General features: G+C 45.6%; 1 protein-coding gene across 6 annotated transcripts in view; it reads right to left on the bottom strand.

Annotated features, from left to right (window-relative positions):
* The window catches only part of PRDM1 (PR/SET domain 1), a 103204-nt gene that overhangs the window by 6608 nt on the left and 70588 nt on the right, over positions 1-26008 (bottom strand). For 3 of the 6 annotated variants that reach the window (XM_054821870.1, XM_054821872.1, XM_054821873.1), the window contains 3 exons: positions 16312-16560; positions 9470-9589; positions 6029-6281 (listed from right to left, as the gene is read on the bottom strand). In XM_054821870.1, coding sequence (XP_054677845.1) covers positions 6029-6281; positions 9470-9589; positions 16312-16494 — 556 coding nt within the window. In that variant the 5' untranslated portion in view covers positions 16495-16560. Of the gene's footprint in view, positions 1-6028; positions 6282-9469; positions 9590-10192; positions 10510-16311; positions 16594-18182; positions 18278-26008 lie in introns of those variants that run through there. The other 3 variants (XM_054821871.1, XM_054821869.1, XM_054821874.1) reach the window with 3 other exon arrangements.

Raw genomic sequence — 26008 nt, 5'->3', positions numbered from 1 at the left:
AATGTCCACCCAGATTTTTAGTTATAACACAGAGGTCCTACTAGGTTCAAGAAGCTCCAGAATGGCACTATGGATAATGTTATCTACATCTTCTTATCAGCTGCCTGTCACTACGCCAGTGTCTCAGCACAAACATTCCCGGTGACACTATCAGCGCTGGGAAGTATCGAGACCAGGAAGTATTGAAAGCTGGGCAGGGGGCGGGAAGCAGGACTTGTAAAGGCTCGCAGTAGAACAAATAAATAAATACCACCTTATCAGGCCCGTATCAGTTTCTCAGTGGGGTCTGTCGAGCAGGAAGTTCAAATTGACACTTTTCTCTTTTAAAGAAAAAAAAAAAAATCTGGGGGAGGGAAAGAGGAAGAAGTGCTGGTGCTGCTGGAAAAGTGATAGAGAAACTGGGGCCGCGTCAGCTGGAGGAACGGCTCCTACTGTCACAAGGTTAAACATCAGGGTGGGGACGTACGTGCCTTAGGCGCCGCAGCAAGCCTGCGAGTGACAGAAAGGAAGCTCACACCGAGAATGTAACTTTCTTTGTGCAACAGGCCCATGTCCCCACTTGACAGACTGAAAATAATTGTTCTTTCCTTCCCTTCAAAGTTCCCGGTAAAGGCTCTCCTCCTACTAATTTCCATGCACAGACAGAAGTCGCAATATTTAAAGATTATTTTTCAAGTCTAACTGTGCCAGCTCTCTTTAGTTCGCAAGCTAACTTTGATCCATAAATCCCCTCTTGGCTTTTTCCCCTATTACCTGAGCACAAGTGACGCTTGGGAACACCAGAGAGATCAAAACATAAACAAGTGTGTCAGCACTGTGTAAAATAAGAGAAGGGGCCAAGGGGAGGCTCTTACCTTTTATACTGAACCTGGATTAGAGAGGTTTACAACCTTTCTTGTTGCTCTTAAAGGAGCCATACTTCAAAGTTAGAGAGATACATTTCTTATAAATGCTATTTTTTCTTAACTTGTGATTTTATATTTAAGTTCTTACTGATACCAGTGTCTCCCTCTCGCTCTTGAAATGCATTTCTCCCTCCCACCCCCATATATATATCAATCAATATAGGCACATACTCTTCCAAGACCTGTCTAGTTTCTGTGGTCAGAGAGACACACAGAAAAGAGGTTCATGACAAAACAAGACCAGTGCAGCTGCATTTTTAAAGTACTGATCTGAGGGGAAGGAGGGAAAAAAGAAAAAAAAAAAAACAAAAAACCCAGACATGCCTCTTGAGGAGCCCGATCCACTTCTCACTGAGGTCAACAGATTATTTGCTCAGATCTGAGATTAGTCAGTGCGTGCAAGAGGAAAAGGGACAAAACTCCTGTTACTTTTAGGTATTAATAAAACCTGAGCGGAGGGGCTGCCTGAAGTCACTCTAATGTGGGTGTTCCAGCTACAGACTGCTGCATAGCCATAGGCTTTGCTCTCATTTCTTGGGATCCAAGCTGTAGCCTGAGAAAGACTTCATAAAAACAATGATCTGTTTTTTCTAAAAACTTGAAAAACGGTTGTAGGCAGACAGTAATTTCAATAGTAATTTCAGGAGTGAGATGGTACTGAACACTTCGAGTGGTGGAGCTTAATTATGCCGATTCACATTTTCGATCTAAATTAAGCATCTCTTTTGCTAGTAGAAAGAGAACCTCGAAGTTGTGAAGCAGGCAAAACAAAGAGTGTTTCCACTCAAAATGAGAATGGAGACCAACATTTAGAAGTCTATAATTTGATCATCTGTTTTCTAAATGTGTCCGAGGCAGGGTGACATGCCTTTGAAAACATTTTGCTCAGAGAAGGTCTTTAAAGCAGCCTTCAAATAATCCTCAATATTAAGTCAACTTTAGCCCCCAAATTCTGATTTTGTGAAGACAACCTTTCATATCATTTCAAAATCATTTTCCTGAGTCCTTTTGAAGATTCCAGGAGGCATTTTTTTAAGCAAGTGCAGATGTTTCCTCTCAACCCAAACAGAAAAGCTTCAAAACCAGAAAGTGAAACTGCCCATAAACAAAAGGGAAAGCGAGCGGCGGGGCTTAGTTAACGGCCAGCACGTCAGGGCCAGCAGGAAGAAGAAAAGAATAAATCACATTTAAGAAACAGCATTAAAAAGTTAATCTTCATAGAATCAGGAAGATTTTAAATAATACCCCGTTAAACCTGTTAATGAAACAAAAAGATTGCCAAATGTTTTGTAAATATGCAAATTGTCTTCCCCTCAACTCAAACTTTTTTCCTGAAGTTTGACCAAAAGAAGATGTCACCTGCCCGTACTTGACTGAGGATACAAACACGACATGAGCAGCAGGAAGTTGCATCATGTGATTGCAATACATAAACTTTATTATCAAATAGTCATGTCCTGAGTCAATGCAATTTTTGGGGCTTTTTTTAAATTATTTTTTTAAAAAAATGTTACCCTCTCCGCCCTCCATCCCAAAATAATCCTCCTATAATGAGGTAGGAATGAAATGCTGAATTATGTGGGACCCCCTGAAGCAAATTTCCTCGATCCATTTGCTACTCCAAAAATAAAATACCACAGACTAAAAGACAATCTAAGGGCCCAGTTAAATGAGGTTAAATACATTTAATACATTACCGAAAATTGATTTTTTTTTGGCCAGCGGAATATAGAAATCTTGTGCCGTTGCACTTAAAACCATTTACTGGACAATGGCACCATCTGAAGGTGACGTATCTCGAATCTTGATAGAAAACAACATCAGTGGCCTCAAAACAGGCAGGAAGGAGAAGGGGATCATTTGAAACAAGACTGAGTTTCCACTGCTGGGATAACTCAGAGCCTTGCCTCTACCACTAATTGTGCAACACCTTGCAGGCACTTCAACATCCACTCGAAGTTACGTAGCTCCATTTGGAGCTAATCATGGCCGTGAAGGTAGGTGTGTGCTTCAGCATCTGAAGGACTGGGTCAAAGGCCCCAATTCAAGAAAACATGGAGGACAGGGTTAAACCCATAACTAAGTACATGCCTAATTGCTGTCTTGAATCTGGATGCTTTCCTTCTACGGCACAAATGAACTAACGCTGGAGAAGTTACCTTTAATTTGAAAGTTTGCTGTTACAGAGGCAAGTAGATGTTGTATGTAGATGTGTAAATATATTTATGCTCTAAAGTGGTAGTTCTCTCATTTTTGAGGCCACTAATTACAGGAAACAAAGCCAGAGAAATTCTCGGCTACATTTTTCCCCAGAGGCCCATCCCACTTGGGTGCTTAAAGAGGAACTGAGGTGCTGAACTTCAAGACCGTGATCCTCCAACCCCTGAGGCACCTAAAGCAGCTGCCTACATTTTAAGTTGGCAAGACTGAGGCCACACTGGAAGCTCTCCATTGGTGTGTGGCCCAAGTGGCCTCTCCTGTGCTGGGCCAGGCAACGAGCCAAGTCACGGCTCTTCCAAAGCCTCCCGCAGGCACCAGCATGCTCTGCACACCGAAGTCATGGTGGAGGGAGGGAGCGGGGTGTAACACACCACGGCCGTGGGCTGGCAGTGCTGCTGTCCCATGCTCATGCTGGTACGTGTCCCAGCGGGAGGGAGCCCTGATTTCAGCGTGCGGTGGGATGTGGACCCTGACTTTCCCTCCCTCTTCCTCAGAGGGTGCCAAAACCAGCAGCCAGGAGCTGGGAGAGGCAGCGATGCTCGCCTGCTCCTCTGAGGGAAGCCGTGCCACTCTAAACACCAGATTATTAGCAATCCGTTTGGCTGGAGAGGGCTTTCCTGAGCTTCTAGCAGGTGAAGGAGGTGACCATTGAGGGGTTCCCCCAAGCAAGACTGTATTAAGATGTTTTGATGGGGCAAAGCCCCATGTCTACAGCAGGCATAGGATGCTCGCTATCTGGGGAGAAGCCTCCTGCACTTTATTCATAGATGAACACAGTGTGAGGCCAGGCTTGCACCAGAAAGACAGGCTGGAGAGGCAGCAGGATGTTTGCAAGAAGTGGCCTGGGAGGAAGGGGAAGAAGAAAATTGAATGGTGCTGACATTCACTTTAAACTCATCTGGTTCCAGGACTAACACTGGAAGAGCCATCCCTGCTCGCACTGTTGCAACAGGGCCTTCAGCAAATAAGCATCTTTGGGAAACCTCTCAATTTTTTTTCTGTACTTTTCAAGAAAGAAAACCTCAACCCTTACAGTACCTGTAGGGTTTCTGGCCTAACTGCAGGCCTTAGGCTTGAATGTGTTTGTCACAAAGATGAGGGGAAAAGATTAAAAAAAGTGAGAACTTTTTCTCATTTTTCTGAACTGCTATTTTCTTTAGGTGGAGGGGGCTAACATAAAATTTCTAAATGGTTTAAACAGAATTATCTCTAAAAAGAAGGGATATTTTGATCCCAGCATCTGGAAAGATTGCTCTTTCGAATGTTAAGGCTGAGCTACACAATTGTCGCTCAAGATCCCGTCTCTTTAAATCCATGTACTGAGCCTACTTTTACTAAAATGGGTTATTCTGCACATGTCCAGACACCCCCAGTTTTGACCTGAGTAAGAGTAACCAGGTAATTAGTTGACACTTTACAAATACATTCCTTGCTACTTCTGCAAGGCAACCTAAGACGCTGGCAGATGCAGGAAACTGAGGCTGCATTTGTGTACCCTCCTAGCTAGTGGCCAAATGTGTCTAGCCGGATCTTTGCAAACTCCTCATCCACAGAACCCTTAATGCTGTTGTCTCGTCCCACTGAAAAGCCAACAGTTCATCATATCAGGAAATAAAACTGCACGGCGAGTGGTAAAATGACATATGTGCAAAGATGATAGAATCAGCAAGATATTTTTTGAATAGGGAATATAGCAGCACAGGACATCCCCTCCCTCTCTTCCCTCTGCCATTAAGAGAAAGCAAATTTCCTTCTCTAATTTGTTACATTTAGTAGGGAAAGTCCAAAAACTGGTGAAAGGATGACATCCGTGGAGGATAGACGCACTTTTGATTAATCTTAATGCGTGACATCATTTTCATGATGCGGGGTTACATTTTAGCTCTAATGATCCCCAAAGTAACACTCCTATTTTATAACTCATTATTTGTTGCCAAATAACAGCAAATAGTCCTTTTTATAAAAAACAAAAACAAAAACAAAACAAAACCAAAAAACACAACATGCTTGCAGTTTTTCTTTCAAATTTCAGTGCAAGCACTGGCAGAAGGACAAAAGAATGCTCTGCTCTATCTCAGAGCAGCTAGCAGGAGGGGAGGCAGCCTAAGAGTTGAATGAGAAGTCAGCAAGAATCTCTCCTTCTCTTCAAGGGGCTCTGGCTGAGGTGCTAGGCAGTGATTAAGCTATGAGTAAAGCACTCATGGTCAGAAACCACAGAGGAACACAGAGATAAACTCCTGGAAATACCTCTTACCCCTGCTACCAGTGCTATTATTTTTGAACAGAAAACGAAAGCTGCAATACACAGCCAAGAAACAGGGACAAATTACACTGAGCTTAAAAAACAACCAGATGAGAAGACCACAGGAGGTTTGCTCCCATAAGATAAGTACGTGTAGATGCAAGGCTCAAAGAGCATTATGCAGTCAACCTATATTCTGTCAGACAGCTAGACAGAGTCATGGCACACGGCCACTTCCTTGTATAGTAAGGGCAGCCCTTTGGGAACATGACTGGACAGCCTTTAGTCTATGCTATCAAAGCAGACTTGTGCTCAATGCACTATGAGATCTGGACTTGGAAAATCTGAGAGTGAACAAACATCTACAGTTCTGAAAGCAGAGGATATATTCAGGTTGTTTGTCCAGAGTTTCTTCAGATAAGACTCCGACTGTAAACCAGTAACTGTTCAGATATTTTATAATCTGTTTACATTTGAACGGGCACAGGGAACTCATGCTGTTGTGTTGGGGTTTGTTTTTTTTTAATTCCCCTTTTCCACTCCGAGCTACCTACTGTGACACAACAGATGATGCAGCTGTGTAATTATACAACTTATTATTAGATCATAGAGGCAGAAGAAACATTACTAGCATTCCTTGTTTATACTGTAATCCACTTACTGAGGTTCATCATTGTCAGCTCTCTGGAGGAGGGATAGTGCAGCCTCTCTGCAAAGTCTCGGCAATACCACACAAGCAGCTCTTGGTTGGCAGGGATGGGCTTGATGGTGTAGAAGTAGATGTTCATTCCATTCTGACAAGCAGCCAAGTTCTGTTCCTGAATGGAGTAGCCAGGGTTTACATAACGCATCCAGTTGCTCTTGTCCTCGTTAAATCCATCAATGAAGTGGTGAAGCTCACCACTTGAATAGATCTGGAATAGAGAGGAAGTGCCTATAAATATATATACGCACAATACGCAACACGTGCGTATAGAGTCCAGAGGGGAAAAATCATAAGCCTTCTTAAAAAAAAAAAAAAGAAGAAATTACTGAAAAAAGAATTCAAGCTGGGTTCCCCCCTTTCCAACTATGATATCCTCTGTGTTAAGAAAAGAGATGCTTATTCAAAGGTAAGTCCACAGTCACCTTTTCCATTTCTGCTTAAGCTGCGTCTCTGCTAGTATGGACAAATCAGACCCAAAATCTGAAATGCAGAATACTCTCCCTGGGTGAACACTCTACCTTAGAGTCCTTTTCCTGGTGCTATGATCAACAAGTGGGTGATGCTAATGACTGCAGGTCTGAGTGCATGCTTGCATTAATGCTTTGAGTCACCTGTGTATAAGACTGACTAGCTTGTGCTACGTCAGAGTCTTTCTCGCCTTTTTCTATGGCCTCTGTACTTACAGTTTCCTACCACCTCCGCCCAAAGGTTTAAACTATGCAAACATCCTCCACCCCCCCAGAGTCCTAAAGCAACACTTGCTCACAGTTGGACTGTAGCCCTTTTGTAGAAAGGCTGGGCGAGGCAAAGATGAACTTCACCTGCCATAACTTAACGAAGACCTGGAGAGGGGCCAGCCGACGAGAAGTCACTTTTCCTATCGAGGGACGCGTTCTGGCTTGTCCACAGAGGGGAAAGAAAACATGAATCTAAAACCGCTCAGCAGCTTGGGGGGAAAGATGTCCCAATCACTGACAAAAGCTACTGTTTCTTAGAGTGGTAAGAATAAGAGAATTATTTCAAGGAAAAAAAAAATCAAGAAAAATCCAGGAAACACATTTGTTAAAGACAAATCCCTTACTCTCAGAGGGAACTAGCTCCGTGCTGGATGAAATGGGGTTCTTGGGTCTCACAAAACAGATGACCAGGCAAAAAGCTAAACCTTGAAGCGGGAGCAGCTTGCACCAGCAATGCACCTCGCTGAGCAGGAAATGCCTTTCGGAAGGGGCAACAGAGCTTATCTCAGGGGGAAAACACTCCATGGAGTGTTCCTGCCTTTGTGTTCACACCGCTGTCCTTCGCACCTACCTGGCCGGGCAGCACGCCCTGTGAGCGCCCGCCGGCCGGCTGGGACCTCTCCTCTTCTCCCCGAGAGAGAGACGCCAGCAGAGAGGGGCGAGGCAGCCCTGGCCCTTTAACGCGGGCCGTAAACACCAGAATCACTTTCTTTAAGAGTAACTTCCTGTAAACTGAGAAGGGGGAAATACATGTGGCCTCATCAAAGCAGCTTGCGAGAGATTTTGCGGTGTGTTTGTTATGAGAAAATGGAAGGGAGCCGGGCGAGCTGTGCTGCATCAAGAGGAGCCTTCGGGTTTCTCTGCTCACCCTGGCTCGCAAACTTCCAGGAACACGGGGCTCCGGCACTCGACACCTGCCGCCGCTTCTCAAACCAGCCCTCCGTGGCTCCCATGACAGGGCCACGGATGCTGCCGGTCACCATGCTCTGGCTCTGGAGCAAAGGCACCCCACCAGGCTCCCACCTATTCTGGGGATGGCGAGACCAGATGTGCTGAGTCACGGCACGGTTCCCAGAAATGACGTCGGCCCCGGGTGGCCCCGCTCCCCTCGTGTGGGCAAGGCGCAGGCAGTGTCCCCCCACGCGCGCAGCAGATGTTCCCGCTCCTGCCAGCAAGCCCAGGATGCCTTTAATAACATGTGGGAAGTTATCTCCCACAATTTCCTTTGCATATGCAAGCCTGTTTCAGACCCCTAGAAAGGAATTCATTTTTGGTGCAGCAGCGTGTCTTGAACGAATCAAGAGATTGTAACAGGGAATTTAACGATGCTTAGATGGATCCTAGGATATTATTTCTGAGGACCCCTCCGCATTAAGGCTTAAAATCACACCATGAGAATGATGTCATCTTTCTCACTGCAATATATGAATGAAGTCCTGCAAGATGATTAGCAGCCCCTCTTCCCAATGTTTGCCATCTTATTAGCAACTGGCAGGGCTAGGGCTGGTATACCAGTCTCTTCCTATGCCAGATGCAAGCTCCCAAAAAATTCGGTTAAAAGAAACATTTTGTAGCCTTATGAATGTGAAAACAGTTGCCTGCTTTGCAAAAACACTCATGCAAAATAACTGCCGGTGCAATGCTGTATTATATTGCATGAAGACAATCTGAGAAAACCAAAATGATGCAATTAGATAGGAAGAAAAGGGTGTGGGGAAAGCTAGTGCTTGCCCTAGGTTTCACCTGGATATGAGGTTGGGATATTGCTAAGGCAGGCAGGCACCTGGGCACAGAGGCTTGGATATACTCCCAAATCCACCAATTTAGACACAACCTAAATGGCTAGAAGGCAGCAAAACAAACCCATGGAAGGAGATGGGGCTGAAGGAACATTCTCTAACAATTAATAATGGGTCTGTAAAGGATACTGAGGATTATGTCAACTGATAAACTGGAAGCATATTCCCCAGCACAGACTTCCCAAGCCAAAACAAATTGGCTGGTGCTCCCTTCCAGTTTACACTACAAAGTACAAATTACGCATCAGCTTTAGTGTTTGTCTGGCGTTAATGGATTTTTCTCTTCACTAAGATCTGTGGGCTGCTCTTCTAACACTTTCTGAAGTGGACTAAGAAAAGCTTATGACTTGAATGCTACATGCTGAAGACCGCCACCACTGTGGTATAGCAGTTCTATTTAAAACCCAGGAAAAAAAGGTCACAAAATGTGTCATAATTCCAGAGTAAAAGATGATGCAGTACTTTCACAGCTTCTTCATAGGTGGAAAAATCAAGGATACATGACATTTACATAAACAAGAATGACTTTCCGCTGTGAAGAAATGCAAAATAACCTGCCCCTACAGCAAGCAGCAGAACTATTTCTTTACACAATCAAGCACCGATCTGTTTCGGAAGACAGAGCTGGGGAGGGCTGTGCATCTCCCATGCTCTCTCCACCCACACAGTCCCTACATCCAAGACAGCCAGGCTTTTACTTGGTTTAGTTCACCCCACTGGCTCTGCCTGTCCCTGGCAGCGTACAGAAGTTGCCCCCTGCATTCACACAGGTCTGAAGCAGGAAGTGACCCAGCTTCTCAGCTGTACTCATTTAGTGATCTGCTTACTGCGACAACATGGTGCTGTTTTTTCCTGCTTACCCGCCAAAAGTATTTTCTGTTCGCATTCTTGGGAACCGTATCGCTGGTATAGATCTCTCCTACCAGGGGTCCAAAGCGTGTTCCTTTTGGGATGTACTCTTTGCTTATAACTCCAGTGACCTACAAGAAGAGCAGCACAGGATCAGTCCATCGCCAGTAGAAATCAAAAAGTCTTCCTCTCCCCTGTCCCCTGAACTTAATAAGGTAAAGCACCCAATGCAAGACATTTTTAGTGAGAGGTCAGCAAAACAGAAATAAATTAACAACTGTGTTGGACACAGTACGACCAGCTTTGTTAGATACTAGCATCTTACCGAGACATATGGAAGCCAAAGATGAACACTGCCTGAAAAATGTGTTTTGTGGAAATACATTTACAAGAAGAAACAGCAAATGAAATGTACAGAGACTGTCAAATATCTTCAGAAGTTATTTCTCCTAGCAAAGGCAACCCCCAAAAGTCTAGTTCCAGCAAACAAAACTATTCAATAGCTATCAATCACTTCACTGCTACAGAGCTGACTTTTCTAATAAGTTAGGAACTGGAATGACTGCTCCAGATCAAAATGAAACCTACCACCACCACCACCTTCTTCACTCTATACCATCCTGATAGCTAAAAAGAGACAAACAAACAAAAAAAACCCCCGACCTACAATTCTCTCACCAGCATACAGTGGCATACAAAACAGAATATGAAATGGCTTTGGGACATGTACTCACAGATCACCCTCTTTTATAAAAAGGAGGCAGCAGTTCCGGTAACATATGTCAAGTGGGTTTGGTCAAAAAGGCGTAAGGGTTTTGATGAAAATGCTCCACTATGCTAGGTCTAAGAAATGTACTCTAGTTGTTCAGCTTCCTTCTTGACAGTAATTATACCAAAAAAAGTCACTGACCACAAATCAGGAAGCAATTCATCACTATTCAGAAGAACGTGCCTTGGAGTAACCCTTTGCAAAACACTGCTGAGTTACTGGTTTTGTCTCTCTCTGTTCCTCACCAATCTTCTTAAATTTAATGTATCCAAACAATGTTAGAAAAACAACAATTTTGTAAACAGAAAAACCCCAAGCCTTTGCAAGATTGATTCTGCTGCTCAGATAGAGGGAAAAAAAAGGAAGGCAAAAAGCCCATTAATTTGGTACTATAACCAAACTTTCGTGGCAAAATGTATTAATCGTATCCCCTTCACACATCTTGCCACCTGTCTTTTTGCTTGCCAGGATTTCAGAACAAGACAGGAACAGCAGATGTGGTTGATGAACACTGAGAGTTAGGATTACTGCTGTCTGTACCCTGCAAGGAATAAACGTTCTTTTACCAAAGCAGATTAGCACTCATCAGACCCTGCAGATAGCTCACTTCAGTGAGCATTTCATTTTCTTCGTAACAGTCCTTTGGAGCAAAGGACAGCCCTGGACTGTAGGCAGCACTTCACAAATTAGCTAAACCCTGTGATTTTCTCATGCTACATTTTCTTCTGTTGTATCAGCTTTGGTGTGAGAGAGGGAGAGAGACAGACAGACAAACACTTGCCTGTGTATTGGTCAAGATTAAAAATCCCACTCGACAACTAACGCCTAGCATAATTTCATGTTAAATGTGAAAATAAAGGGGACAAATAACAGCCATGGAATCAAGGAGGTAATCCACCCGGAAACAGATTGCTGGGTGTACGTGGTGGCTGTTTGTGCTTGTCTGCATTTCAACATGTGTTTCTGCCCACTACAAAAAAAAAAATTAAACGTCAACAGTAGAGGTAGTTAAATGCTCCATTGATCTGTGCATCTGGACTGAAGAGAGAGAAAAGGGACTTCCAGAAATTTTCCTACACCTACCACAAGCTGAAACAAACTCAGTGGCTCAGTTTTATTTTTGTCTTGCTTGTACATTTCTCATAGAGAGCTGAAAAAGGCAGATGTTCTTCTCATCTTCCCCATATATCTTCATTTACATCCATCTGCCCTCTCAAGAAAAGTTCACAACCAAGCTACAGCACACCCTACCAGTTTTACTGCATGGTAGCTCGAGTTTTTTCATGGTTCTAAAATATTTTGGCCTTTATTAAAACGACTTTAATGAAATTCTCAGAATCTCTAGAAATCGCTCCTTGAACTAGTCAACTTGAAACACTCACTGAACTGCTGTCTCTGACACAGCAGATACTTTTTGATATCCACCTTACATGCAGCGTTTGCTTCTCCCCCAGCTGAACACGGAGACAATTTCTCACCCTGTACCCATCAGAAGGCTGTTTTGGCAGAGGATGTTCTGCACATCCGTCTGTGCCAGCACTCAAGTTTTGCTAAACCTGACTAAAGCTGTCCAGACGACTTTTAACTGAAGATGGCTTTCTGGTCAGCAATTCTTGGCCTCTGTCATGCCCCCACAAGCTCAGCTGCTGTGGTCAAGGAGGGGTACCCTCCGAGAGAGGGGTACCGACAGCACCAGGGCAGGCTGGCTCCAGGCTGCCAGCAGCCCCCACGCTGCAGCCAAAAGGGACTCCTGCCCTGCTGCAGCTTAGAGGACACAGCTGAACAAGAGGCTACGAAGCTGCCGAGGGCTTGTAGGCAAAACAGAGAAGGAACTTCATGTCCAGAGCTGAGGGGAAGCTGTCTCTGGGCTGCCGGAAAGCTGTCGCAGAGAGGCATTTCAGACTTGTGTCCACCAGGTGTCCTTCAGCACATTGCTGCCTCTCGGCGATGAGACCTTCCGAAACAGCCTCGTGGCAGGGAACCACAGGGGAGTATGACCTGAGCTCGCTCCCCACAAATACAAGCCTGCTGCCCCTGTGCAGCCTTCTGGGTCTAAACTGTGCCGTAAGGGAGCAACGTGCTATTTTCAGAACAATCTCCTCCGTACAGACACTTACCCCCTCTCCCTTCAAAGCTCCAACTTTCAACACTCTTGCAAGCAGGCTGCTACCACATCTTTCCTTTCAGTAAAACAGCATTTCTAGCACGAAGATGAACTCAAACGTTAGCCTGAAGCCGTAAGGCCGGTTCCCGGCCCTGCGGGCAGCTGTGGCTCCTGCCAAGGCCGGGCCGAGCTAACCCGCTCTCCCCTCAGTCCGAGCGGGACGAGATGAGCCGAGAGGAGCCGGCTGGCGAGCAGGGGCCAGCTGCAACCTGGAGGCGCTGCAGCGGCGGCGCCCAGCCGGGCTGGCGGGGAGCGCCCGGCCGCCTGCGGGCTGGCCCGGCGAGGGGAGCCCGGTGCCGGGGCCGGGAGCAGCCCGGGGCGGCGGCGGCGGCCCTGGAACTGACCAGGGTCCTAATACGGCGCCGGGGGCCGGGAGCAGGGCGGCGGGCACGGGCAGGCCTGGAGCCCGCCGGGCCTGGTCAGCAGGCCGGGTGGCAGAGCACATCCCGCCCTGCCCGCAGCCCCCGGAAAAAGAGATGGATGGGCCCCGGTTCCAAATTTGTTATTAGAAGGTGCTTTGAAAGACCAGCACTCCTGCATCTTTGTTTGCAGAGAGGGCACTGGAAGTAAACAACGAGCCCTGTTAATTCTGCAAGAGGAGGTTATTTTGCAATGGGACCCCTAAACGGCTTTAAAAAAAATACAAAACAAAACACAAAAAACACCAAACAAACTCTTATTGACTTCAGTGAAATAACAGTATTCTCCAAATGCAAACAGGGAAGACCATCATGTGTCCTGGAATAACACTGTTTATTTCTTTTTTAACTACTAGTTCTACAGCTACATAAACCCGCATAAATTTTTCCCCTTCGTTCAGTGACCAGCTTTCTAAAAGAGATGCCATGAAATGAAATGCTTTCAGACCGCCTCCTCGATGATCGTATATAAAAGAAATAAAAGCAATAGGGGAGAGCAAGTGTCTGAGGTCAGCGAGGCACACTTTGTAACAGCTCAAAATCACTACTTTCATCAAAATCACTGATTGAGGGTCTGTCTCTAAGGAACAGCCTTATCAGAGAAATGCAACAAGGAATGGCTTTGCCGAGATATATTTCTGTCAAGCTCATGGACCAGGATGAGGCACTAGTAATATTCAGAATATCTGGCCCTTTACATCAAGGGCTTTAAGAACTGAGACCAAAGGGAAAAATTGTTGGAAAAAATGTTTTTAAATGTCTGCATGAAAAAGATTATTCACATATGGCCTTTTAGAGCGTGATTTTGACACTGCATTTCATCATTTTTTGTCAACTGCTAAAACTGGAGGAAAGGATAAATAATTCACGCATTGAAATAAATAAATGACTTCATGTAAATCTAGCAGCCTAAAATGTTACGAGCAGTAGTAATTCATTTTTTAAAATGCTGACACATACCGTGAACTCATAATGAAAAATGTGTCCTTCAGAAAAATCCCCGATCAAGATCCAAGAATAAACAAGAATATGACGTGTCACGGACTCCCTTGCAAATTCAATAAACCTTTAAAGAGAAGCTACTCGCTTCACAAAGCATGCAAGGAAAAGAAACACAAAAAGCAACACTCCCTAAACAACAGCGGTTGTACTTCCTCCCTCCTAAGCAGGCACGCAGTACTTTTCCTACTCTAAATGGAGATATACTACTAATCATGACAGTACTAGGATTTCATGATCTAATCATGACAGTATTAGCGTTTCACAAGCGATGTATTATATATGTTTTTGTCAATAAACTGACTCAGCATTTAAAACTCTCAACCAGATGAAGCCACAGCTCTCCCCAAAGTTAACAATGAAGACAGCTCACATCTGAAACCCACTGGCAAACACGCACGCATGCATCCCCCGAAGTCTTACCTCATCCTTTCGCAAGTGAAAAAAACCCACCCTATCAAGCTGTCAGGACTCCAGTGGTTTTCCATGAGGTCAAAACCAGAATCAGGCTCCCCTGCTGACCTCACAAACACCGATGTGCAAGAGCAACACGCACTCAGTATAATGTTTCTCACCAGAAGTTGCTAGAATGCAAGTGGATTACACCATTTGCAACTATTTCACCCCGCAGACAAGTAGCAAATGAGTGACCTGTCCGTACATTCACAGGACTGTAGCTTTAACAGAAGGTGGGGAAAAAAGGATCAGACCAGCCCTTTCTTTCAGAGCTACCTTAGAAATAGTCAGGGTTTGAAAGTTCCTATTGCTCCTTACGGTAGGTGCTACTCAGCGCAAATAAAAGGCCAGGGGGAACTCCGGAGAACAAAAGGAGGATGTCCTATATTCAGACTCCCACTAGCAGGGAGCTGCACGGGTCACATTTTACAAGGAAGAACCAGGAATCTTTCAACGACTTCTCTCTCCCCCCACCTCTTATACAGAGATGGCAGCAATCCTCCTACCCTGATTCACCAACCTGAGCTATAGCATAAGGAAATTACACCTCGGTGTTTCCAAACACAGCACTGGGAAATTTTGAAAGCTCCTTGGATGTCTCCTGCCGCAGCAGCAGGACTGAACAGGGGCAGAGAGAGCCAGCAGCCTGAGCAGCCAATCAGCCACCGGCCGGCTGCCGAGGATCTGCCCGAGCTGTCGCGCCGCAAGCTCATCCTTCAACCAAGAAATCCTCCCGTATCACACAGCAGAGTCGCAGCTTTATCTGTCCCCCCTCACCACCCCCCGCCAAAGTAAGACCTATCTAACAATGCAATAACACAAAACAAGGTTCTGCACTTCTTTTCTGGAGTGTGTCCTTTCTCTGCCAAAGTTCTGCGGGGCAGGGCAGGGCAGATGGGAAGAGAAGAGTGATTTTACAGGAGAATTCAGCTTTAACCTCTTACCAAACCTACTAGGCACTCTATTAGGCACTGCCAAGTAAATTCCACCGTGCCAATACCCTCCAGGTGGGGGTCCGGCCCTATTTCTGTGCACAGGATTAAACAAGTACCTACTTTGGAAGGAAATATTTGATAGGCACGGATGAATGTACCTCTTCTATTCAGCTCTGTGGTCAGTGTGTTTAGCCAAAGTAGAAGCACAGGTAATAGCTGCTATACCACAAGTCTCAGCACAAGGAGAAATGAAGGGTTGTCCCTTGGGTTATTACCCTGCCGAACATCACACCTAGCTATAATAGCTACTCTATATGAAGGAGTAAACACAAAACCAAATTGCTCATCCGGGCTCATTTCTTTCCAGCCCTTCTGAAACAACAACAAAGAATGTACCCACTCCAGGGACAAGGATAGGACAGACTCGCACGGCTAGCTACCAGTGAAGATACTGTCCCAGATAAACAAAAGTTAATTTAAGCTACGGCCACCCTTCTGTCAAGCTTGCTACAATTCCACCATCACCCCCTTAATTGATATGCAGGAGTTTTTAAGAATTTAGGAAGTTGGGAATACGGCAAGCTCACAAAAAGAATAAAGCAATTTTATAACCAAAGGGAAAACAAAAAGAAATAATTAAACACATTTCCAGGAATTTGTTTTTTTTTCCTCTACTTTTTTTAAAGCTATTTATTGGACAACCGAGGCACTTTAATCTCTGAGCCAGAGGCAATGAATGGTCCTGGCAAAGAGCAGGCTAGAAATTGGCACAGAGAACTACCCCACAGTTTAAATATGCTTATTCAGATGCTGTTCAAATTGTGTGAAAATTTAACTGTTTGTGAATTGGTACAGAACCAGTTTTAGGGATAGACTGGCTGTGATTTCCACTGAAAATATTACACAACAGATGACCAGCTCAGTTTGTTAAAAGACTTATTAAGGTCCCATCTCAAAAGCCAGTGGGCAGTATTTGGGGGGGGGGGGGTGTGTGTGTGTGTGTGTGTGTGTGTGTGTGTTAAAGAATGGAAGCCAGGGTGAGCACACACTTTCAAAAATGCTGTGAGTTGGCTTGTCTGACTCCAACCTTCCCCAGAGCATTGCTGCTTACCTCTTTGCAGTTAGATGCGTATTTGAAAGTCAAGTTCCTTGGCAAGGAAGCCTCTGCCTGAGTTAGGGTGCCTCCGTCGGCACTGGGATCCAACGGGTGATCATTTACAATGTATGTGCACTTCTCTTCAAAATCGGCTTCCGTCCACAGAGTCATGTCAGCATCCTCCATGTCCATTTTCATTGTCCACTCTCTCCCTTTCACCAGATTCTTGAAACTCACAGCGTCCGAGCTACACTGTGTAGCAGCCTGGAAAATAAGAAAACAGCCTTTAATCCTCATTGTCCTTCAGTGTTGTGGTTTCCGTTGAGACAGCGTGACTAATACAGTAGTCTGTGACACTTTAAAAGCGTATGCAGGATAGTTGGTACAGTTGAGTAATAGCCAAAAAGCAGTGTAAACGAAGCTGCTCTGACTGAAGCAGCACCTTAAAACGCCAGCCTCAGTAATAATGAGGAGGGAACAAAAACAAAAAGGAAAAAAAATCCCTAGGCTGACAACCGCTTTACCTTTTTCAGACCCTTTCCTTAATGCCTCAGAGAGAAAAAAGATATTCCATGCTGAAGAGAACGCGGGGTCATGGCCGCGAGACCACTTAGTCGCCTGTGGAAAAGCTGCCTCAGAAAAGTGTCACAAACAAGGAGAGGAAGAGGAAAGGAGCTGCTGTCTGCGTCTGAATGAAGCTAAAAATGGAAAGCGCATGTTGGAAGAGCGGAACCCAGCCTTGCCTCTTCCAAATGGGGAAGCCTGAACTTTCCCACCGGCTTTCAACACACAAACAACTTTCAAAACAACCTGGCCCCCCCCCCCCGCCTCCTCCTGACGTCCCCTTATCCTTTGGCATGGAAGGCTGAGAAAGCCGACATCCTGCCAGCATCACTACAGCAGCAGCAGCCCTGCACAAAGCACTGCAACACATTCTCAGAGGCCAGAAAAGGAAAGGAGTAGGTGAAATAAATTAAATAAATAATAATTTTAAAAAGTTTTTCTATTATCCCTTTTGATTTTGATGGTACCTCCAAGAATTACTGTCTCAAAGCACTGGATAGGACCCCCGCAGGACAATTCCACCAAGTCCTTCAGACCCTCTGTCTATTCAGGACAGAAGCACTATTATCAAACCTATCCAAAAACGGGTACTAGGTCAGGCTTTTTCCATTAAGGTTCGTTAGGGACAAAAATCTGTGCCTATGCCGGTAGCCGGGAATGACGTGCAAGCCCGGTGTAAAATTCCTTCATTTTTCCTTTTCGGATATACAGCCACTGTGCGATTCACACCCCTCCTCCGGGAAAAAAAAAAAACCAAACAACCAAACAAACAACAAAAAACCCCAACCAACCCGAAACGCCAAGACTGAAAGAGCACGATCTTCCGAGGAAAAGGTTAAGGGCTGACTGACTCGGGGTTAACAGGAGACCCCCGACGCCCCCCCCCCCCCGGGACCGCCTCTCCCGCGCGGGGGAGACACGGCCGGGCCGCCCGCAGCCGCCGGCAACTGCCCGGAGAGGCTGAGGCGGGGAGTCGCGGCACGCAGCTCCCCCACGGCCGCCTTGGGACCAGCCCCCGTGCCCCGTCGCGACTGCAAGTCGAGACGAGCGCTGCGATAGTTACTGACTCTCGGCATTAACTGGGGGAGAGGAGACTAAGAGAGAAACTCGGGGGCGTGGGGTGGGGGGTAAGGGGGTGACAGTTGCGCGGCGGAGCGAAAGGGTTAATGCTGAGCAGAGGAGCGCTCCCGACCCGGGAGAGGCGACGAGGAAACTTTTGCTCCGTCCTTCGGGCGCCGGGGCCGGCGCGGCCGGGGAGGGTGAGAAGAAGGAGCCGGGAAGGTGGAGGTGGGGAGGTTGGGGGGAGGCATCGCGCTCCTTACCGGGGCAGAGTCCGCGCGCGTTTCCACACCGAAGCCCACCGTCGGCGCCAAACCTGGCTCATCTCTACAGAGTAAACATTTCTCCTTCCTTCCAGCGGCCGGGTCCCCGGGAGACTGACTCACACCTCCAGCCGCCGCCGCTCCCCTCCCGCTCCTCCCCCGCTGTCAGACAGGTGCTGCCGCGCGCCCTGCTCTTGCCTCTGGGAAACGCTGGGGGGCCGCCTGCCACAGCCGCGCGCTCGGCCCGCCCGCGGCTCGCGCTCGGCCCGCGCGCGGCTGGCGCTCACGCACCGGGCCCGGCCCCTCCCTCTCTCCCCCGGCTCCTCTCCCTCACAGCGCGGGAGGTGGGGCTCTACCTGCCGCCCCTGCCCTGCGCCGGGCCCCCACCCAAGCCACCGGGACGAGTTTTGGGTTTTAAAATTATTAGTATTATTACTTCCTTTTTTTTTTTTTTCTTCTCCCCCGTTTCGACCAAGATGTGACGGCCGGGGACGGGCTCTGCGTAAGCAGGGAGACGCACGGCGCTGCCCAGCGGCCTGGGTCTGGCGGGCACCTCTGCGCTTCGCGGGAAGCGCATGTGAGACAGTTTTTAGTAGAAATCTATCTTTCGTGCTATTTTAAGCTCCAGAGGTCAACACGTACCCGCTTTCGTTCTCCCTTAATTTGACTAGATAGAACATTATAAAAATAACAATTAAAATGACTCTCAGGTTCCAGAATATTGATTAAAACCCGATTCAAAGCACTTAATCCTACACCTTAACAATTATAATACTTTACTTGATATGACCAATTTGGGAGTTTCAGAGGTTTTATTTTATCCCTTTCCAGAGTCTCTTTCCAATCAACTCTTGTAAAAGGAATTAGGAAAAACGTTTCAGTTTCTTCCTTTCTTCCTTTAAATAAAATCTCCCTCTCCCCGATTAACAGCAGAGAAGCTCACAAGAGCAGGACAAGGCAGGCACCGTTTCCTTCCAAACTCGACAGTGCTTTCGCAGCATGGTAAGAAAATGAGCGCTGATCTCGCGCAGGGCAATACGTAAGCGACCATCCGTCCGGGAGCATGCTGATGATGGAAGGAGGATTAGTATCACAATTAGCAGACCCTGCACCCAATTTATTTTTTTCCTCCGATCCAAAGTCAGCGTGCTGGCTGAAGGAAGGACATCCTGTGATGATGGCATACAATGTCCTGTTTGTTTATTATTAAGAGCATTCCTGCTTCTCATTACAAAACAACCAGATGCCTTACTTCCTTCAGTGGTCCTGTCTCTTCAGCAAGGCGTCCTCAGGCTCAGAGGAACGGTGATACACAATTCCATTTATAGCCATCTACAGCCCAGTGTGAACACTAGCTGCTTCACTGTGAAGCAACTCTACTACTCTTCCTTCTTCTCACACATCTGCAAGCGTATTTCTCATCACTTTCCCGACACTTTACGTGGGAGCTAGTTTCATATTCTTCTAAACACACGCATACTTATATTTTGGGGTGATCTGGGTGTTACGTAGTTCTTCACGGGAAAAAGGGAGAAAGAGGGAAAAAAAGCACATTTTTATGCAATCGGGTGCCTGTCTGTCTCTCTGACAGGTGTATACACATCCCTTTCCCTTAACCTGCTCCTCCTCCCTCTGATAAAAGATGTGTGGAAAGGATTACTTGCCATTTTTGGTCCGCAATGCTGAGAATAGTATATCTGCATAAAGACCTTCCGTATGCGCTAACACAGGAGGGCTCGTGGCAGCAGACATAAGTAGGGCAACTGCTTGCAAGTGAGTGTCCTGGCTTAACTTCCACCACAGCATAATTCCACAAGAGAGGTGGCCTGAGTGCTGGGCTGAAGGATATAAATGTAATTGGATATACCCGGCAAAACCGAGGCGCATCCAAAACGAGGTCTAGGAAGGCTCTGATGTAGGAAGAACCATTCATTAAAGGAGAGAAATCCGGCCTACTTGATTGGGTTAATTAACTGATGCTGAGTCACACCGCATAGAACAGAAAAACAATGTAGTCATACTGAAGGTGATTATTTTACCGAAAAATAGTCTCACTCTGAGAGGCAGCTGTTTCAGAGCTTTTCACTTCCCTGTTAGCTTGAAAGAAAAAAAAAAAAAAAAAAAAAGAGGGGGGCGGGGGGGAGGGCAAGAAAAAGAGGGGTTGATGTGTTTCCTTCAGGGGCTGATCTTCTTAACGTGAAGGAGAGCAGGAGAAAAGCAAATCTGCCTTTCAAGGAACTGAGAATGTTTTTGGGCTGGAGAAGAAGAAGCAGCAGCAGCAGCAGAGATTAGATCAGATCAGATGAAGTGAAATATTCCTCAGGACAACAGGAGGATGCCAATATTCCAGGTCAGTGCGGCTCCTTCCCTGGAGCCTGGGGGGGCAAGTACAGCCTGTGAAGCCTACAGACTTCAAATAACTCCGTGGCACACTCTGAGGCTATCCTGAAATTAGCTCCAGGTGTCTCAGGGAAGCTGAGCCCAGAACTACTGTAGCACAGAAGGGATGTCACTGACATGCAGGTCTAGCCTAATGGTGCCTGATGTGGAATAAAACTAAGTTTATCAAGAAAGAAGAGACAGAAACAAATTGTTAAGAATGTGTGCTAAAGTAAGAATTATAAAGGAAACTCTGCCATTAAAGAAATATATAGACTGACCTTCTGACCTTCCTCCTTAATAGAGAAACATAAAAAGACGCCCTGTTCAACCAGCAGTTTTCTGCTCTTTTATAGAAATCTTTCATACCAGTAGCCGCTATTGTCTGGAATGTGCAATCTCAAAATGTTGTTCATTTCAAAAAGAACATTTTTAGTCATATTTTCATTTTTTCCTTCTCGCTCATAGAAAACCTCAATTACCGTATTAATCAGCATTTCTCAGGCAGCTCTCTCTGCAGCAGCTTTCAGCCTGACAACAAATCATGAATGGCCCTAACAGCTCTGATCTCAGAAATCCCCATCCATTTCCTTTGATGCTATCACCACTTCAGCTCAACAACAAGCCTGCGCGACTCGGCCTCAGCTGCTGCCGCTGCTGTTCTCCCTTGCGCCTGCGAGAGCTGTAATTGTAAGGGGAAGAAGGAGGGAAGGGAGCTGGCTCTAATAGATGAAACTTCTTTAGAAAGTTGGAGGGGAGATAAAATGCACACGAGAGATTAAAGCAGAGTCTCATTTTCACATCCTCCCCTTCCCCTTACCCAAACAAGGTCAGTGGCAGACTGACCACATCAAGAGTAACTACCAGACCCACCCCCATTTCCCACTTCCTGCATGTAGGCATCCTTGTGCTGGTAAACATTTGGGGACCAGTTGTGGTCATTACTCGGAGAAGGTACATGATGTAGTTGCACGACTGCACATCTTTTAAAAGCCAACTGAGAAATCAAACTCAAAGAAGAACTTGCTTTCAAGTTCTGCTGAGATACACTCGTGTCTTGGGGGCACGTTTCTGAAAATGTGGTTGCCGTCAGATTCAAGGGAAAGAGAGAGACCCAGCACACATTGCAGTGACTGTGCAACAGGAAAAGTTACAGCCTTCTTCTCACAGACTGGCCTGACCTTTGCAAAACACAGCCTATAGGCTTCAGATATGATCTCAGAGGCTTTGTATGCCCTCAACGACTTCAGCATGGTATTGCCTATAAGGAGAGAAATTAAAATTGCACTTGAATCTACATGAAGGTTTTTGCAAGGGCATTTGGGGTGGTGTATGTTGTAGCCAGGAGGCTTTTGAATTAGCACATGCAGCTTTCAGGGACTGCCTTTAATTACAGAGCACCCTGGTCATTGCCTTGTAGCACTTCCAAATGCCTTTACGGGTTTTTTTTTTGACTTGGTTGTGCATACCAAGAGCAGATCTTTTGGCTGCACTCTCAGCTACTGCCTAGCGCAAGCCTTAACATCTCTTTTGATTTCTGTTGTTTTAGCCTCTCAAGAAATTTTCCTTAAAAAGAGAAAAAAGGAGTCAAACAAAAATACCATATCCCTTTTTGTTTCCAGCTAGGCCTTATTAAAATACTGCTCAGACGACTTATGAATAAGCCAAAACAACCCACCTCCAATAGAAAAAATATTCTTACAGTACTCAGAAGCGAGAACTAAGCTTCAGCCGTTTCCTCTTGTTGAGGCTCGAGTTTGAGAAGAAGGAGCCAAGGCTGTCTGGGCCTGCTATCAGGAGGGCAAGAAGTCACTGTGAGAAGTTGGGCTTCTCTTGGCTGCAAACACAGCTGAGCAGCAAAGGCAAAACAGTCCCCACTGATTCTTGTTTCCCAGGAAGCAAGCTGGGGTGAAGGTATTGAGAAAGCAGCAGCAGCAGCTTTGTCACTGCACTTCTTTTTTTTTTTTCATTGTGGGAAAAGGCAGCAGATTTCAGGGTCTGGACTAAACGTAAGGAGCCATCTCCTTGACCTTTACAAAAGGGGAAATGCCTCACAGCAAAGAACACAGATGTTCCCTTCTTGGTTACCATCAGCCTCCCCATCACACTTCTGAGCCATGGTGGTCTTGGGAAAGGCAGGGATGATAGCCAGGAGCCCATACAACAATGCTTGTGTCATCTTTGCATGTTTCTACCAACCCAAGTTTATACCGGACAAGAAAACCTCTGTATAAAAATCAACCTTCCACATCCCAAATGCAGACTTTTGAATATTCTGTCCACAGCAACTGAATCTGAGGAAAAATGAATGAAAACAGGCCAACCCATTCCAACCACTTTGCAACCTTACTAGTGACAGAGCACTAAAAAAAGAGTGCGTTTTGGGAAATTATCCTTTAAAATAGGCTGATTTCCAGATTGTTATGAAGGAGGGATGGGATGGTATACATATATTAGAAGGCTCACTCCTGTGACTATTTCAAAGACATCAGCCCCGCAACAAGCTCGCAACGATCTGAAATAATGAAGCCACCTCAGAATTAATTGCATTAATTCAACTTTCATGTCTCTTCCCAACTTGTTGGTCATGACACTTTTGGGGGTCTTCTCTCCTCAACCTGCCTAATAAGTCATAGTGATGTGAACCACAGTGAAACTTCGGACTCTGTTCCTTCACAGTTCAGTTTTCATTTCAGATGCTCTCCAGGCTGCCCGGTCTCGTGGAGCTGATGAACACAAGCAGAAGGAGGGTGAGATCCATGGGTGGAACCACACCACTTTTCTCAAAGAACTGGCCACAGAGTGCGTTTCAAAACAGATTAACAAAAACAACAGCTACGCACCATGACAAAGCGCATATGGTGGAAACAAAAATATTTACCCACAGATTATCACAGATCCAGCAACGCGACTACCGTGCATCTAGGACCAAGGGATTCGAAATAGTGACTGTGGGTTTAGAGCCGATTAGGGAACCTGGCAGAGGTGGGCTGAAGGACCACTTTTTAAGCTTTTTAAGAGTACAGTTGTCATTTCTCCACCTTTCCTACCTCACGGTGGTGAAATAACAGTCTTTTCATACCTGTGTATTGGCTGGGGGAGGGAAGAATTCCTCAGCTATTAAACACAACTTCTCATTAAATAGTTGACACCTTATCCTTCTTTAAATGTTGTAATGTTTACTTTGCAAAACCCAGGAAAGCTTTTAAAATAAAGATAGCAGAGAGATTCTTAAGCCGGGTGTCCTTGCTTATCTGCTCTTTATCAACCAGCTATTGTTTCTGGAGGAGCTCGTTGGGGAAGGTGGAGCAAAGGGGGTTAATGTTCAATAGGTATCTATCAGTCCCCCTGAAGGAATAGCGCTGCTGACAGAAGAGCAACACTGGGCTCTCAGCTACTTCCTGCAGAATGTGACAAACCAGAGAAACTAGAGAGAAAAAACCGAGGGCTGCAGCTACTTTTTCCCCGCCCCCCCTTCTTCCCCGCCCCCCTCCCTTTTCCCAAAACAACTAGTTTTAAGAAAGACATTGTCCTTAGGAGAGATAATCCCACAATAGAGAGTCCATTAGAGGTATTAAAGCATTGGCAGCGCCTGATCTACAAGAAGGGCTCTGTCCTGACAATAGACAATTAAAGCTGATAAATCTGCACTACTTGTTGCCGTTCTAATTCCTCGTAATTGTATGCTACTTGTCCCTGCCTCCTGCGTCCAGGGATGAAGCATGCTTCTTTAATCTCCAGAGTACCTGACCTAGTTCCTATGTGGTCTTTTCAGGACCTGTTTTCTTCCCATCTGGACTTCTTCCCTCCTACTCTCCTTTCCTGCTTCCCTCCTCTAAGCATTAAAAAGAGGTTACGGTAGAGGGCACAGAAAACACCAGAGCGCAGCACCCGGATCAATAATTCTGGAGCCCCAGACAATGCACTAATCTGCAATAACAGCTAATCATGGTCAATTTGGCACACCAGTGATTAAACTGTACTTTTCATTAGGCTCAACAAGTAGAGCAGACGCACACTGACAATTCAAATTGCCCTATCAGTAAGAGCTGCCAAACTCCTGTGTGCTTCTGCGTTTGTAGCTGCTGCATCACTAGTCTTGCCAGACTAGGTGCTTTGGTGGGGGCTTACCTTTTTTTTTTTTTTTTTGAAGTTTTATAGACTGCGACTCTTAGCTGTGTTTTCTATAAAAAGCAAGCCCCTTGCCTCACTATCCTACAATGAGTTCTCCTAGTTAAAGGGCTCAGTGGGTGAAATTGTGATGTGATGTGCAGGACACTGAAATGCAATTACATGTTCCCTCCTGGTGCTGACAACATTCTTGGTTTTATTTTACGTCTCAAAGATACTTGTTGGTTTTCTCGATTTTTTTTTTGTTTGAAGAAAGCTTGGAAGCCTAGTGGTGACAGAGCACAAGTATCAAAATGTGCATCACAAGACTTAAAAGAGAAAATAAGTAAAAATTACCTTGCATCTATTTATTTTTCAAACTACACTGTTCAGCCAACCTCACAAAACATTTGAAGACTGAAGAATGGTTTGGATTTTCTTTTTTTTCACCAGTAGATGAACAAGCCACTACTGTGTCCACTTTAGAAATCTACAAAGTTATTAACCCTTACATGCCATTTTGACAGTGACCTTCCCATCACCCTCATATAACAATTTCTTTTGACAACAGTTTCTTCTGGTTACAGTCGTACCTAGCGGACCCGTTTTGCAAACTGCCCTGAAAGCCTCACCCAGGAGTTTACCACAATCTTTAAAGCACAGCACCAAATTCCAGGACTCCTAGAGACCGACCCCACACACTCAGGGGTCTCCTTCTGTTTAACTTTAGCTTATCATCCTTGTATTAACTTGAATAAGTGTTAAAACTGCACTCCAAGTTGCTCTTAAAAAAAAAAAAAGCAAAGGGGAAAAAAAGAGTGTGGAAGATGTCAAATGAATGCAGGAAATGTCTATTCTACTATTAATATTAATGAATCCCTAATGCATTTGCTACCCACTTGAGGTAAGTCAGTAGAGTTCTTGTGACAGCTATTCCTCATCAAACTACCACTGCTAAAGATGTTGATGCTTTCCCTTTTGCTTTGTAATCTTTAAACCAAGTGTAAATCGCACCACAGCCTACCACAAAATAATGTATTTTATCCTAAGCGAACACAAAGCCCTGGAGACAGAGGTTTAAAACAGCGCACATGTCTGCTCAATTTATCATTTTAAGATAGGAAGCTGCCGCAACAAACAAAACACCTCCTTGAAAGTGGGACAGCAGCAGATTGTGGTGCAGAAAGCTCTGGGATCTTTTGTTTTCCTGGAAAGCAACAACAGGGCTTTGCAGAACAACAGCCTCCCCTTGCTAAAATCTAAATCAGATCATATAGGAAAGCCTGCCAACTGCTAGTTAGATGGTAACAAAATATTGCAGATAATTCACTTTTCAC

Source organism: Grus americana, chromosome 3, assembly GCF_028858705.1.
Source record: "Grus americana isolate bGruAme1 chromosome 3, bGruAme1.mat, whole genome shotgun sequence".
Classification (NCBI taxonomy): domain Eukaryota; kingdom Metazoa; phylum Chordata; class Aves; order Gruiformes; family Gruidae; genus Grus; species Grus americana.
The sequence above is the reverse complement of the archived record's forward strand: the minus strand, read 5'-3'. Positions and strand labels throughout refer to the sequence as shown.